General features: G+C 39.7%; 1 protein-coding gene across 9 annotated transcripts in view; it reads left to right on the top strand.

Moving 5' to 3' along the window:
* FOXP2 (forkhead box P2) overlaps positions 1–17,500 on the top strand; it is a 356,609-nt gene that overhangs the window by 330,935 nt on the left and 8,174 nt on the right. For all 9 annotated transcript variants that reach the window (XM_035128710.2, XM_060279589.1, XM_060279588.1 and 6 more), the window contains one exon: positions 342–505. In XM_035128710.2, the coding sequence (XP_034984601.1) occupies positions 342–505 (164 nt within the window). The remainder of the gene's footprint in view (positions 1–341; positions 506–17,500) is intronic.

The raw sequence follows: 17,500 nt of genomic DNA, 5'->3' as shown, positions 1-17,500 counted from the left end.
CAGTTAAGTTCTGGTCATTTTTAAAAAAATATCATCCAGCTGGTGTCTGCAGGACAAAAGAACTGTATGCTGCGTGAGGGTTGAGAGTTTAAGTGTGTTTTGATGTTAGAAATAGTTTGAAAGCAGAAAACATTGTGCATGTCGGTGTCAGAGCACATTTGGTAGCTCCATGCAGCGATGCACGAATGTGTGGGCATGTGTACAAAGTCAGATGTGGAACAAATGGCCCAGAGATGTTTCTAGTCATCAATTGGGCCTGTTTACACAGATCTACATCAATACATGTTGAAGCTACTTCCAATGATCAAATGGCTAAAAACTCTGCATCTTTATTTTGCTAGGCTGCGCTGGCAGAGAGTAGTTTACCTTTGCTTGGTAACCCCGGATTGATAAATAACGCATCCAGTGGCTTACTACAGGCAGTCCATGAAGACCTCAATGGTTCGCTGGATCACATTGACAGCAATGGAAACAGCAGCCCAGGCTGCTCTCCTCAGCCTCACATGTAAGTGCGGTCAGCATCCTTTATTGAGAAAAACTTTGCGCTCCCCTAACATCCTTTCAAATGCATGCAAGAATATTCAGAAACTATTCACGTGGACTGAGAAACAGCTCACATGATGGGAATACTCCCCCTCCCCCCCCCCAAAAAAACAAATCAAATTCACTGCATGGTGACATGAGTGGGCAATGGGAAATGCTTGTGTGCTTGCAAAAGGTTTCTCTCACATAGAAAAGAATGTGAATCTCATTTTCTGTGCATTGTGGCCTTGGGTTGCAGCCCCCCACACAGCTAGGTGTGCTCGGAACATCTCTTTGGTTTAGATAGGACTTGGGTGTATACAACCATGTTTCAGCCTTGAGAAACAAGTTGTTAATGTGATTGCAATAAATACTGGCATGACACTGCTCATAAGATAGGTGCTTTTATTGTGCCTGTGATCATCATTATTTGAACAACAACAATCTTTATTACGGTCCATAGACCCATCAATTCGTTACCAAGCGATACACAGCTGGGACACCCCGCCCTCAAACCACTCAGACATCTTATTTGAATATTCAGTGCAATGAATTCTACTTCCGATCAAATATCTGGATTCTTTACTGAATTTTCATCTGTTAGGATTGCAGAGCAGGAGTAGTTAAGAATTAGTAGTAATTTAAATAGACCCACAAGTCCTTATCGTGTTTATGGACTGTCACAGGGATACTGCCCATTTATATTACCATAAAATGCAAAGTTTAACTGTTACCCAGAGTTTACATAGAAGCTAGTAAAGTGTAACTTTTTGCCTGTCTTATAAATCAGCGTAATTACATATTCAACTTTAATTACTGGTGTGTCTGTATTGGCAAGGTTTATATGTTATATTTTATGCAAGACTACGATTCCTATTAATATTTAGCAGCTAACTATATCATTAATTACTCTAAAATCTTTCCCCCACCATCTTTTTAATGCAGCTCAGAGAGTGGCAGTATTAAAAATTGATGTATTGTGGATTTCAAAAATGTGTATGAGGCCTAAGAAATGCCTGGCCTTAATCAGGGGTGTCAAATGGGGCATTTTTTTGTTTAGTAAATAGTAAAACATGTACCTTGGAGGTATCATTTCCCAGGTTATTTATATAATAATTAGAGAAGTGACATCTAAGTAGACATAGATGTAGAATGATTCTTTTTAGTGTACAATTATGTCCTTAGTTAATGATAATATCCTTGTATTTAAAATGTTGCACTCAGTGTGTCCTTATTATTTAATTTTCTCTTTCATATTTTCCATATTTACTATACATGTAATGCTGGAATAGTAATTTCAAGTCAAACGTTATAGATTTCCCCCCCTAGTATGTTATCAGAGATGTTCATTTTGATTTGCCTTTGTACACTTAGAGATTTCCAAGTGGTTTTGCTTCCTGGTTTATTTCTCTGACAGATATATTTATATCTTGAAGATCATCTGCCTAATTGCTTTATTTGCCATTTATTGTATCACCTTGCGAGGTGGGGGGACTATAGGCACACACTACTGAGCAAGACCATTAATGTGTTTTAGCGAGTTCCAAACCATTACTTTTTTTCAAAATGGAAAAATTTGTCTTTTGGAAGTGTCTTTAGATGTATTAAATAATACAAAAGAAGTAATAAAACTTGAAGTAGAAAGAACATGAATATAAGCTCTGGAGAGCAACAGTACTCTAAAACAAGTAAAGTGAGCCATCAGGCAAAAGTTTTTATATCCCGTGCTGTATGCTATCAACCATGCATTGGGTAGCTTCAGGCCTTTTACTTGTAGCATTTCTCCTGAGTATGCTAATGCTCTCTTTCTGTCTAAAATGCCAAGACAATAAAACTTTAAAGAGCAAACAAGAATTAGATCATGTGTATTAAAAACAGCTATTTCATATAAATGAATGACATTTGCTATTTAGAGTTGTTTGGTAACAGGGGAGCAGATCTCTTTCTTTCTCTGTCTCTCTTTCTCTTCCTGTATGTGCACTGAGCAGTACATACTGATTGTACATAGGATATACTGCATGTACAATGTACATTAAACCAGCACGCACAACACTGTGCCAAGTGGTATTTGCATGCTACAAAGTGCATAGATAATGTTAATGATTGAAGCTGAGTGCAGATTATACAAATGATTTCAGTGTGAGAGATGAACAACTGTGTGGAAGGAGCTACAAAATCTAAGTATCAAAAATGGGGGAGAAGATAGCATGTCCCAAGGCTTGCTTCACTAGCATGCAACTGCTTAGGATAGGCTGTGGTAGCAGTACCCCAGTGCAGCGTAACTGAACTTGCTATAGCATCAATATTTCAATGATAATGTGTTAGTACTACAGAGCAGATCCGCTGTCGCACACTGAGATCAAGGTGCCAGATAAAGTTAGTCATGGAACATTTGCCAGATAGATAGATAGATGTTGTAGGACCTACCTCAAGATCCCAGTCTTCCTGATTTGAGTGGGTAAGTTATTTAGGAACACACCAATTAGGCAGTCAGATAACCAACCTCAAATAAATTTGTAATGAATGAGACCTAAGATAAAATAAAACTTCTGAGTAAAAGCAGAAGCAGTGAAGCTTTACAAAGTCCTTGCTCTTAAAATCACTAGCTCTAGAGTCCTCATGTAGACTGAGAGTTCTCTTATTCAGGGTGAAACTATGGTACATAAGATGTGGAAGTTCAGTGGTCGAACTCCCTGTAATTTTATATTTACAACAAGCCCCCAATTTGAAGCAAGGAGATGGATCTAACACTTTGACCTGGCACCAGTTTCCCAATTTAAATCACTCACCCAAATTGCTCTTAGCCAGGCAGGGCAAAGCTTACTTAATACAAGACTGTTTCCCTCTCTGTAATTCATGAAAGCTTTAGGGAGCACGTGGGCTCATGGCCATGGTGCACAAGCAAAGGATTAATTCTCCTCATCCCAAGTGCACCATGGCACTGATCCAAACTGGGGCCCTCGCAATCTGCTTTTTGTAAAATCAAAGCACACATTAGGAGTTTGAATCATAGATCTCCCACCTCACATATGGTTTAACTCTCAGGTTTTCTTGGCAAAGGTCAAGTTGTATTCAGGTTTACTTTCAGGTCATATCAGGTCATATGATCATATGCTGATTGGTCTATTACCAGACTGTGGTATTTGTTGCAGAAATCTGCCTAGGAGACAATCTCACAGGAAGCTAACATGAGAAGCAGCTCCTGTGTGAGTTGGGATAATTTTAATATGGTTTTGTTGACTTGCTTAAAACTGCAGTCTCTAATTCCTTTCTTTGAAGCCCAGGTGTTTGTTGGTACCTAGTATAGAAGAAAATGTACTCTGTTCATGCACAGAGGCACAGTTTTCCTCACATGTTTCTTCTAGGCATTAACCAAAGTGGCTGTCAAAATCAATCAAAGTGAGGTGTGTCCCAGAATGTATCATGAAATCAAATTTTGATGTGCTTCCTTTATGGTGAAGGACCATTGCGTGTCCAAAGCTCAGAAGGGCTTCTTAAGAGAATTCAGCTGAAGGACTTCTTAAGAGAATTCAGCTGAACTCAGATCCATGCTGCCTTCTCCTTCATTTCCCTGACTTCTGATTTCATGAACTAATGCCTCATTCACACATTACAGGTAGAAATAGTACAGTGCAGGTTGCTCTGCCATTTGTGAATTGATGACAGTAGCCCATTTTTCACATAAGCTCTAAACAATGGTTTAGCACTGTGTGCACAAGCTGGAATGAGCCCAAGCAAGATTTGGACTTGCATGGTCCCCCTCCTTCAACTTCTATGTAGCCAAGAGCAGCCTTTAGGTTCATTTCCTTGATCCCAGCTTGTCATCCCATGTAAAACAGGAATCATAGTTTATAAGGCACTCTGGTCAGTTTCAGAACAGTCCAGCATCAAACCATAGGTTAGGAAGGTGACATGTTAAACTAATCAGAGTTCATTATAATCTGCAATCTTTGGTTCTGAATAAACCATTCCTCTGTCCCCACAAGCCCAAAGCTTGCATGATCTTGTTCCAGCCTATGCACATGATGTTAAACCATGTTACTGTGTTACATGTAAACTTGACTATTGACTGCTGCCATGTTGTGATGCCCAAAACTGATCTTATTGGAAACCTTACACCCATGTGGTTGCAGCAGCCACAGTGATGAACGTAAACAGCAACGTTGTTTTCTAATATTAACTTTTCTTGGAAGCATTCCGCTGCATAAGCGATATCAATTTGCACAAAGGACAAAAGCATTTCCCCCTTTGAGTTAAAAAAGAAAGCTAATGGGAACATAGCTCAGTATCATCTACTTTGACTGGCACAGGATCTTTACGTTTGTTCACATCAACATTAAAGAACCAGAGACAGGAGCACTTCACACATGTGTTAATCACTGATTAATCATCAGGCATAGATTTGCATCCGTGAATGAATGGGCCATGGTACAGCAGATGCCAAGAATGGATCCTTGCTTTTGCAGCAAAGCCTGGGTGGGAGACTGCTACTCTCACAGTGGGTGAGGTGCTGGGCTAGGTTCCCCCAGAATCTCCCATGGCTGTGAGCCAGAGGTGGGAATGAGGCTTATAAAAGCCTGTGCCCTGCCCAATCATTCAGCCAGACAGAGCAGAGAAGCAGCATGGTATCACCTTTAAAAAGTGATTTTCATTTGAGTCTGTTCACACAGTCACTGTGAGTCGTCGTGCTAAATGATCAAGGTACAAGGGACCAACTGACCTACATGAATGTGTGAATGAGTGCTACATTTATAGGGCTTACAGGTGTTAGCCCAGAGCACTAGTGAGGTTTTCTCCCTCACTAGGAACAGTTGGGGGTGGGGGTGGGGGAGTTGCTATTTTCTGAACTGTTCTCAAAACACCAGCTCAGAAAAGGAACTAGGAGCTGTTTCCTGAAGGTGTTTTCTTATAGCCATCCCAGCGCATTACTTGGCCCATACACACTACAATCCTTGTATTCAGCTTCATTTTAAAATTATTAGTTGAAGCTGTGTGTGCACCCATGGTCTCTTGTGATAACAGTATTTGCTACAGAGGTTACATTTGAGTTTAGCAAAAGTGCAGAGGAAGAAAGCAAATAAGGATGGAAGCTCATCTGAAAGATGAGCATATGCGAGCTCAGTCAGTCTTTCGTCTTCCAATTCTACACTATGCAAAAAAGGGGAGTTTTAGCTCTGCATAGCTTCAGTCATCCTTTTCCACCTTTTGTATTCTGCTGTCTTTCCCAACCCCTATCCTCTTTACCTTTCCAACTTTTGCCCAGCCTGGGTCTTTCTTCTCCTTCTCCTTCTTTGCAGTTTGATCTGCATAAACATCAAACTTTTTATATTTTCAAACTTTTTTTATTCTTTAAATTTTGTTCCCAAAGGCAAGTGTGATTATTCTGCTCTAAGGTCTGTTTGAGGTGCTTCAATTTGAAACCAGTCCATTGTCAGATTGTTCCCATATCTGATTATTCCAGTCCCCTACTGTTATGCTTTCACACTACTTACAGTAGGTTACCTATCATTCCAGTTTCAATCCCTTTCATTCCCTTGTGTTTTTAACTTCATATCATTCCTGTACCCCTGTCTTTGCATTTTTTGTATTTCTGCTTTTTGTCCCACCTCATGATGCATCTCAATTTAGTTCTGTTGTAGAAGGCTTCTATGATGCAAAGTCCTTGTTCACTGGGTGAAATTTGCACACAGCATATTCTAAAATAAATCAAATGCTTAAAGCTGCACCAAGCTTTGGGAGAATGATTGAGAATCATTTAATTGAGTCAGTTATGATACCGCTGCTGTAGCATTTTGTGAAATACATCACACATAAGCACCATTTAATCTCCTTGTTGTAATATATTAAGGTAGCTTGAAAATGTTGTGTTATGTTGCAGTCTTAAAAAGGTGAGGAAAATAATTGAAAATATTACCTACAGTTGGAGATGGGAAAGAAATTTTGTGTCTTTTGTATTTTAATGAGGACCTACTTAATTCTGCAATTTTTTGAAGCAATACACAAACTGAAATACAGCTGTCATTTGAAATTTGCTATTCTCAAAATTTTGCAAGGCAGTACTTTTATCAAAAAAGCATGTGCACAGATGTATATTAGAGGGAAATGTTCATAAAATGCAAAATTGCATACAAAAATAGTTGTGTGCTAGGAGAAATGTGTCCTAAAATGTTAAAAACAAATTGCAATTTGATCGGAACATGAAGCAAACTAAACTTAACGTTGGAAAATGAGAAACTGAAATTGGCAAATTTGTCCCTCTCTCCCGATATTGTTAAAGATTTTGTTTACTTTCTTGCTGGCTTTAGTTTAGGGTAGAAGATTGCTACTTGTGGACTTCATAAGATGCTGAAGCTTTATATCTGACCTTTTTTATCATCAGATTCACATGTAGGCTCTATCTGTCTGAATGAACATTTCAGATTTTAGGAGCACCACCTGGCATTTCAAATTGACAAGCCAATTGAGCAAAAGGTAGCACTCCACCTTCTTGTTGTATTTAAATTTTTAATATTTATAGTGATGTTGTTGGCCATGTTGAAATAAGTATTGAGGAGTATGTGTTTCCAGAAGTGGGAGGATCTATGCAGCTCCGTGCATGTGGGTAGTAAAAGAACAAATACATTTGCTGTGGAATTAAAATGTTTTCTGCACCATAACAGATACTATTCACAGGTACCGTCTCCCTTCCTCCAACTCCCAAAAACACACATTCTCCTGTTCTCCTCTATATTCACTTTATATTGTTTCACTTCACATTTCAGATCTAGCCTCTTGTATTTTGCTTCCCTGCTCATCAACTCCCTGATCTTTCTAGCCTTATATGCTGTTGCGCTCAGCAGCCACTGCAGCCCTTTATCATTTCCTCTTTAGTTGTTTAAATGTTACATTCCTTTGATCGAACAGTTGATGTTCCTTTTTTATATAATATTCTAACCCCCATTTGTTGCACTTTCACAATTCTTTCTACTTCCTTCTAACAAAAAGATCACTCTAGAGATAGAGTGCCTGCAGCTGTCTTATGCTGAAAAGTGTCATATCCCCATAGTATGGATTGTAGAAGTTTGCAGGATCCTTTGGGGTTTTGTGGGATCTATATAGAAGCAAAATGCATGGATGCTTTGTTGAAAACTTTATTCCATTCTCTTTTGAATTCTCCACAATTGGATGTTTGTAGAGGCAGATTAATAATTCTCAGACCCCTGGGCCACAGCCACACACACACAAGCTGAGATGCTAATTGCTTGAATTTTAACTATTGTAGTTAAGTTTGTAACTATATGTGACAAAAAAATCCTACAAACAGAAAGATATGAGCCCATTTTGAAATTCACAGCCTCTAACCAGCAGAACAAAAGCCAAAATATTATTGCAGTTGCACTGGAAAGTTTACAGGGCAGAAACGACACACCATATTGTTCATAAACATATAAAGAAAATGTTCACACACAAAAGCTCATCAATTGATGAGTGCAACATTAAACCATGATTTAAATGAGCCTAGGCATCACAGGTACAACACCATAGATAGAATTTCAGTATCACATCTGCATTGGGTTCAATTCACAGTCAGCTGCCAATCATCAAGAAATGGTTCATGCATCCATTGGCGTAGCTTCATAGCGGCAGCATCAAATGTGTGCATGAGCTATCATTTCATAGACCTAACATGAAATACCTAACATTCATAGACCTAAGATTCATAGACCTAACATGAAATACAACTTTCAAATTTCCTCCCATCATCTCAAACACAGTGAATGGTTCAGTATTGATTTGAATCTTTATCAATGGAATCAGTTCACATATTCATTAGTGTAAAAAAAACAAAAAAAACCAGACGTAACCAAACAATGAACAGAAATGCCTGATCCAGCTCCTGGTGATTAGTGCCAAAACAACAATGAATCAGAAACTTGCCATAAGAGGTTGGTGTGAAATGCATGAGCCATGGTTCTGCCAAAAAGGACCATTGTAAATCATGGAATCACAACAAGAGGAGAGGCATGGATGAACTGGAACAGTTTTTGGTGTGTAAGAGAATGAAATCAAAATGAAGGCAATGGGAGTTGGACAACTAAAACAGCCATTCAAACACAATTTCTGATAGTCCATTTCAGTTGTTCATTTGTGTGTATTTGGTGGGGCAGTAAAAAGTGGCTGTTGGCAGGCTTTTTCAGATAATTGTATGTTTAAATGTGCCCTTTTGGGCAGTTTAATACGTTATATTTAATAGGTGAGCCTACTTTTGAGATGCTTGTTTTTGGTTTGGGATTCAAATCAATACTGAACCATTCACAAGACAAAAGAGGTAACACAAGTGGAGAGTGAGGAGGTGTTTCATCATTGGTAATTAATTTAAATCACACAAGCTTATTTTTTCTTAAAATCTATTATACACTTAAACTCAGGCCTAAATAATGTTGCTGAAAGTAATGTATATCAGTTCTAGTTCACCATGGTTTGTTGGAGCTGCAATAAGTCACATGCCTACCCACTGCCTCCTCCCCTCTTTTGCATCTTCAGTCAGTACTTCCTGGTTCCTCAAACAAGTTTCCCATGGCTTCTGAACCAGAAAACTATGGCTTGAACAATCCATAGAAACCAGGATCAAACTGATACTCTGTTTTGCAGGGGTTGTTCATTCTTAGTTTGTACATCATGAGAAATTCTTGTTAAGAAACCAAGCTACATTGAAAAAAGGTGCAAGAGATTAGAGGAGGGAACACACAGGCACACAGCCCATTCTTGGTTGTTCAGATCAGTTTGTTGGACCAGAAATTGTGGCATATGAATGGAGCCTAAATGTCATCCTTTGGAGATGAGCCTTGAGCTTTTCTAAGGCACTCTTGCTTTATTAGATATAATTCAGCCTTTGTTTTGTGTTCCACAGTGAGTCAAAGCTGGTTTTGAGTCTAACCATTCTGAATTCACGTTTTAGCTACATGTATTGACTTCACATCTTTTCTAGTCCATGTGTGATCTTCTTTTGTAGAAAATGTTCAGTTATTAGGATACTATCCACAGTTTCATAGGGTTTGGGGGCACACCGACACATCTACAATGGTTTGGCACTGCAGATTTCTTTCCTTTACGTTCATACTTTTCACAATGCTTTCTTACGTCCTTCTGCAGCCCAACTGATACAGTGTTCTAAAGGGTATATCCCTTATTCAGTATAGTTCTCAAATCTCACTTCCACCATCCAGAGCACACTTTATGTCTATACAAGTGATCATTTCAAGGATATTTTGGTTTTCCTGCAATCCCATTAACCCTCTTTGGTTGTTCTGTTTAATCCCTGGCAATCTACAAGGCATCTGACTCTTTTGCAGCTTTCCTGCTCCTCTTGAAAGAATTTCAGGTTATCTTTCTTCTTCCTCTGTTTTCTGCCATGTTCAAAGCAGCCCACAGGCCCCTTTCTGATTCATCCCCCCAGAGTAAAGAACAAGTGTTTCTACAAAACATGACCTCTTTTAATATGAAAATTGAACATTTCATGACCTTTGTCCAACTGCCAAATTAACTATATTGGAAATCTGCAGGGTATTTATATAAGCCAAACTGGAAAATACTTTCTCTTCAGTGACAATATTTTAGAGTGCTAGCTATGTAAGAGGTTTTGAGGTGGAAATTACTAACTTTCAATTGTATCCCTATTCATGAGTACCAAGTCTCAATATTACCTGCTGCATTCCAAACAAATCAAATCTAGAGAATAAAGGTCAAGTAGTATATTGCATCTCCTGGGACAGGTACTCTTTAGTTGCCTTTTTCATCCTCTGTTCTTCTGTATCACCCTTTTTTCATGGCTTGTCTCTCACTGTTTTCTTTATGGTCATACAATTCCTTCAGTACAAACAGTCAGAGAAGGCAAATTTCACTCAAGCAGTTCTTGTTTACATAACAGATGTACATCACCACACAGACAAAGCCTTTCTGCCAACCTTAATGTTAGATCTGGGGGCCGAAAGAATTCCAAAGCTTTGCATTTGAAATGCATAACTTTGCAGCATTGTACTTTCTTTCAGTTGCTGTTTTTTCAAATGAGGAAATCTTGTCTTGGAAATGTGTGTTTCTGAAACTTACAAATTTGAAAGATATTCAGACTGTGGTTTTATGGAGCAGAAATGTGTCTACACCCTGTCCCATTTCCTTCTCCCTTCACACACCTGTGGGACCAGTGAATATAGTACATATTACTGTGTTCGAGTTCTTCTTAAATTCCTTAGTGGGAAAGTTTTGACACACGTTCAGCATATAGCAACTGTGCCTAAATATCAAGCAAATCTTCTAGTTTATATTCCAGTCTTTGGTATTGATCAGAAAAGAAATATAAGCATGGCTTTTTTTAACCCAATCATTATTACTTGGGGACTCCTTTGTAATGCATGCCTGTTGTCGTCCATTTTACTTCTAAGCTGATTTGAGTTCAGAGAAACATTTTGAAAACCTATAGGAACAATGTATTTCATTTGAATTCATCCTGCCCTATCCTGAAGGCCCATAACATTTTGAAAACCATTGGCATAAAAGAGTACTCAAAGGCTGCCAACCTTTGTGTGCTAACTTGGGAGTCAGCCCCACTGAACTCATTGTGCCTTAAATTCCAAGTAAGCATGCATATCATAGCTGCAAAAACATAGCCTATAAAATGGTAATACAAAACATCACACAGTTCCAACACATTAAAATTCTCCCTAAATCATCTCCTTCCACCTGCAATGTCCCCATTTTCAGATAATCGAAGTCTCTCTTATTTGGGTCACCTTACTTCTGTGGATGGGCTGAAATACCTTCTTCCAAAATGAGGCACTCAGTTCACATGCAAGGCCCCTCACAAAGAGCACTAGATTACAAAATCTTGAATTTGGTTGACAAGAATTAAAATGTATAAGATTCCAGCACTTCCATGTGGATTGTTACATCCAGCTGTTCTTATGAAATATTATGCCTCTGAGATCTGAAGCCTTCAAACCTTCCGGTCAACATATGTTTAAATTCAGAAATTCTGACAATCTGTGGTGGATAATTTCTAAAAATACTCAACGATCCTCTTGTACTAACCCCCTTCCATTATGGGTTGAAATCTAGCCTTTTGAGTGACCGTTTGTCTTCCATGATGTTGAAGAAGGAGACAGCTCCTTTTGTCTTTCTCAAGGGCTCTGCTTTACGCAACTATAGGCCATATGTTACACCATTCTTCTTTATAGGCTGCTTCATTGTTTCTGTGGCAGCCAAGATCTAATGCACATCTGAAGCCTGAAAAGGTCTGGAGCAGATGCCAAACACTTAGCCACAGGTCCCTAACAGTTCCACTGCTTGAGTGGAGAGACGTGTCACATTTCACACATGTGTCACACGAAATACAGCTGGAGTATCAGTGGGTTAGATACTGCTTACAAGTAGAATTCTGGGCTGTTGCATCAAGTTTCAAGCAGCTTTAGAACTTAGCAGATTTGCAGAAAGTCACTGGTGCCATGTTCAGCTGCTTCAGGGCTGCTGCTAAAAGGCATGGGGAGTCTGCATGAGTAGGAAAGGCTCTGTACTCAAGGAGTTATCCCTTCGACTAATGGAAAATAAGGTAGGCGATGGAGCTAGCATGCTTGCTCCTGCTTTTTTTCATCACATGAGGGATTAAAATACTTCAGCAGGGCTAGAACGTTTACAGGATCTTAACTTTAGCACCTGAAAAATTTGAATAGGACAGGATTTATTTATACAGTTTGTTTTTAGCCTCACCAATTCAAAAGGCACTGGTCAAGTTTCAGGATATTTTAAAGCTCCTAAGTAACTAGCTAGATTTGAATTAACAAGCAAAACAACTTTAAAAAGCCAGACCACCACCAACATTAAAAGCTGTAACCAAAGTATCTACTAAAATAAATCTGTTCAAGTTCTGAAGAGTGTCTAGGAGAAGGATTTTATAGAGAAATGCTTTTGCATGAGTGTGCAGTGTTATAACTTGGTACAGTGAGGCTGTACAGTGCAGTCGTTATCGTCTGCGCAGACCAGGACCTCCATGCACACTGCCCAGGCTTGCGCTCGTAAGAGGTCACTTTGGTGATGACAATGCAGGAGGCAGTAGTTTTGAGTCTCTGCAGCCACAGCATGCACTGTGATTTCCCCAGCAGTTTGACTTTACAGCCCATTGTCTCTCAAGGCACATGGATGCCAAAAACAGGTGATGATACTGTGGATGTCAAAGAAAGAAGGTGATCACCCAGATATCACCCAGTTGAGCACTTTATAATTGGATACTCTTAGAACAAAAAGCAAAAATCCAGTCCTGTTTCCTCATGGTAGGAATCCCCTAATACTGTAGATGTTCCCTGAAGAAAATAATAAAGCTTTTGCTGCTTCACTAGCAGGAAAAGAAAGAATGGAGGGGTTTTCTTATTTTCTGAAATACAAGCTATAAGCTAGCTAGATTTTGATCTGCTATAGAAAATGTATTTTTATTCCTCTGCATTTTCTTGACCATTCTTTATTGGGGGGGGGTGGCAGTTTAATTAATGAAAAATACTGCACCAAGTCCTCTTTCTTGCTGGTGACACCATCTCAACAGCATTTAATTAAAACTGTGTGTGCCTGAGAAATACAGGATCTTGTTTTCATGTTAGCAACCCGCACATGCACAGGTTTAAAAGTGAAATGTACACTTTGAACATTTTTCCCTTTTTGTTTTGGTTCTCAGATTATGGAGAACAGGCTTTACCAGCACTGCCAATTTGCTTTTAGCATAGCATCATAGACGTGCCAAAGATCTAAGCTTTCAAGGCTCATTGGCAGTCACAGAACAAGCAGAGGTGAATTACTACATGCAGCAGAGCAAATTCTGCACAGTGTATGGAATCTGGTATAGCATTGGGCTTTGTGAGAATAATGGCTCATATTTGAAGCATGTTTCTAGAACTCATTGCGAAGGAGAAGAAAAAACATGAGCATGTGAACTACCTGCTTGGATGATGAGAAACTAAACTTGACCTTGTCCAGGTCTTCAAACAGTTAGCAAGTCTTCTTTGCCCTGAACGTCCCATTCTGCTCCACAACTTTTAGCCAGCCGTCTTTTGACCCCTCCTGCTCTTCTTCCTTAGTTGTGCCTCTTCATGCAGGACCTAATAAGAACATCCAAAACTACACTAAATTATGCATAATTTGAACAAGGAATACTGGAATTTGAGTCTCTTCTGTGCAAAAAAATGTGTCCCACAAACAGATGGGCTGAAGGGCCAGAAAGGAAGGGTAGCACAGGCAAAATTGTGTCAGGAGTGAGCCAACAATAAGTCACACGTAGTAAGTGAATTTAACTCAATTAGAAAAAAACAGGATCTGCTCAGGAGAGCTAGGCCCAATGAGTACAGCAACTCTTCTTTGGTAGGTCTTGTCCCTTTGAGGCAGTTGCAAGGCTTGGAGGTCCCTGCCTTCCCACAGCTTCCCAAGTCTCCTCTCCCCAGTCTTTCCCAAGCAATCTGAGACTGTGCTAGCATGCCCACTTTTACGCTTCATGCCCTTCCTGGTCCTGGGAGACCAGAAAGGAGGGGAGCTTGTCGCAGCAGGAAGGGGAGAAACCCCTGCCTCTTCATCAGCCTGACTTCATCATCCGTTTCTTGGCCTCTCTCAGCGCACTCTCCTGCTTCCATTTCTGATTCTGATTCTGGACTTCTTTCTCCATTCTCACTAAGCCCTGTTACTTTTTTTGGCTTCCAACACGTCCTCTTCCAATCTTGTCCCTCTTTTCCCTCTGACCACTCTGTCATCCCACTCATTTGCCTGAAGAGGACTAGTCTCATTGAACCCCACACATATATTTCCGCTACAGAGATTCGGAGAAAGTTGACATGTGAAACTGCCCAAGGGACTACCTCTATTTAGATTTGCCCTGTGATGGTGGTTTGACTTGTTTGTCACTTTTCCTGTCCTATGCAAGGAAAACAATGTTTTCAATTGTGCTAAATGTTCAATACAAATTGGGCCTAGGCACCCTGCTTACCTCTGCATGGCATTAAGAGCTTGAACTTGGGGCAAAAAAATTGTCTGGCCCTGGAATATTATTGTGCATAGTTGCTGGGGACTTTTAAGCCCTGGTGGTGTCTCATCCTTTGATATCCTAATAACTGCTTGCTCTCAGTAGGGGTTGTTGTTTTTTCTAAGGTGCCTTTCAGGAATTCTTTCACGTTGTTTGGAAAAGCATGAGACAAATAATGCATAAAGATCTCTAGCTGAACTGTAGCGTTGGTGAAATAAGATGCACTCAGGTGTCAAAAACCAATACACTGTGAAATGCTGTTAGACCTGGTTTCGGTAGCATGGTTATTAATGGCATGCTAGGAGCATCTGACATTCCTCGGGATCAAAGGCTTCTTCAGAGTTCATATTTCTATATAAAGCAGAACAATGTGTGTGACTGCCCTTCCCCTCTGTTTTCTTTCGGAGCCAACAGCCTTACAGGGAGGGCAAGTGACAGCACAATAGCCACTATAGTGGGTGGGGGTAGCTCTCATCCCTCATTCTGAATATTTTGCCATATTTGCTTTTGCTCTGCTTCCCAGGGAAGAAGCATGTTGCCTGAGGTGTCTACAGCTACTGTTGCTTCTGCTACAACTGCTTTGCCTCATACAAGACTAGAGCCTTCTGCTCAAAAGAGAATAGGGAGGACTAGCTCCACCCCGCCCACACAGTGCCTCTGCTGAGAGGCATGGCAGAGCTCTTAATGCTGGAGATACCATGCAGTGAATATTAGTTGATGATTTCACTTTTTAGAATCTATCTTATATTGTCTACTTATTTTGTATTTGAAGACAAAGTAGGCCCTGAAAGTTTTGGCCCTTTTTGGTTAGCCAAACCTGGTTGCGCATTTCGTGTGCAGTAAAGTGCTGATAGCTACACTGAGTGAAGTATTAGTATGAATACTATTTAGTCCAATATACAGATGAAATTCGGAAAATTAGAATATCGTCAAAAAGTGCATTTATTTCAGTAATGCAACTTATTATTATTTTTATTTATTTTAATTTTGCAAATGCTTTCTTTTGGAACTTCCACAGTAATAAAACAAATAGTTACAATAATACGAAAATAAACATCACTATTACATTTCATTAATTACATACCATTTATAATTGACCCGCCTAACGACAAATCATTACAATTACAACAAATAAAGGCTTGACCTATCTTGCTTTGCATGTCATGCATCTATCTCATATTTTGGTTTCACCTTTTAAGTTGCATTACTGAAATAAATGCACTTTTCGACGAAATTCTAATTTTCCGAGTTTCACCTATATATTGAAGGTAACCCAGGACTGAATGAGAAATGAGTTACAGTGGTACCTCGACTTATGAACGACTCCACAACCGAATTTTTCGACTTACGAATGGGGGTAATGGTCGCGCGCTTGCGAATGTCTCGACATCCAGAAAAAAAACATGGCGGTTTTAGATAGGGATTTTTTGACTTATGAATTTTTAGATAGGGTTGCTTCGGCTTACGGTTTTTTCCGTTTCCAATGCATTCCTATGGGAAATTGCGTTTCCAATGGCATTTTTCGACTTACGAAGATGCCTTCAGAACGGATTAAATTCGTAAGTCGAGGCACCACTGTATTGGCTCAACCAGGTCAGCCCCTGGCCTCATGACAAACAGGCTCATACTAGGAAAATCCTCAGATTCAATAACTACAGACCTGTTACATTACGTTTCCACCAAGCTGTAATATGTTAGAAGGCTAAATACAGGGTTATGTGAAGAAACTGTCCATTTTATCCTCAAAAGGCACTTGGCAGACTACGTTACAGGTGCTTATTTTCTCTGCTTCAAGAGGTTTCAGTTCTAATTTGGAAGGTGCCGTTTAGATTTGAGATGCAGTCCTGTTTTATAATAACCCTTGTTAGGCTGCGAGTCTAAGCATGCATTTCTGGAAGTATGGCCCATTGAAACTACTGAGACTTAACTTCTCAGTAAATGCTTTAGAACTAAGAGCCCAGTGACACAAAACCTAACTCTAGAACATTATTGATGTTCTCAGTTTTGAATATGTCAGTGATGTATTGGATTCCAGAAAATCAAATGTAAACTTTGTTTTGTTTCTAAGTGTTGAAATTAAGCTTCTATAACAAACTCTAGAACTTAGGAAATGGCACGACATTAATTTTAAGCATGGGCGCAAGAGTGTCTGATTCAGTATTGTTGTCATACTGCCTGTTAGAGACCTATTACATTTACATCTTAACTCTTCCATGGCCAAGGCATTTAGGGTCCAACTCTTAAAACATCACTATTCATTTTCATAGGGAAGTCATCCATTAAAGGTAAAGGTAAAGGGACCCCTGACCATTAGGTCCAGTCATGACCGACTCTGGGGTTGTGCGCTCAAGGCCACTTATGACATTAAAAACTGGAAGAATGACAGTGTTTCAAAGATTTAAAAGGACAAGTGAAACAAGCAAAAATGGAAAAGAAAATATTTTGCAAGGCAGCAGGAAACCATCAGGGAATGGGACAAGATTGGAATCACCCTGGGTGGGGAACTCCACAGCTAAGGCATGGCCACAGGGGAAGATCTACCCTGCATCCACCAGCCATATCTCAGCTAGTGACAGGATGCAGAGGAATTTAAAGCACTTTTATAGCATTTTAGAGTCACAACTTCTCCCAAATAAGCCTGGGAACTGTGGTTTGCCCCCCACAGAGCTATAATTCCCAGCAGACTTAACAAACTGCAGTCCCCAGGGTTCTTTGAATATGCTTTAAAATGTTCATTGTGGCTGTGACCTTTAATGATGCACAGCCTCATGTGTGAGGAGATACCCCTCCAGGTCCCCTAGTCTTAAGAAGCTGTTTGAGACTCTTAAGAGTGGTAACCAACTGCTTGAATGGTGGCAAAAAATGGGCTGGAACCAGAGAGCCACATACTCATAAGAACTGGTGTCTGGTCAACACAAATGGGGTACCTGTGGCCCTCCAGATGTTTTTGCA

Source organism: Zootoca vivipara, chromosome 10, assembly GCF_963506605.1.
Source record: "Zootoca vivipara chromosome 10, rZooViv1.1, whole genome shotgun sequence".
Lineage (NCBI taxonomy): Eukaryota > Metazoa > Chordata > Lepidosauria > Squamata > Lacertidae > Zootoca > Zootoca vivipara.
The sequence above is the reverse complement of the archived record's forward strand: the minus strand, read 5'-3'. Positions and strand labels throughout refer to the sequence as shown.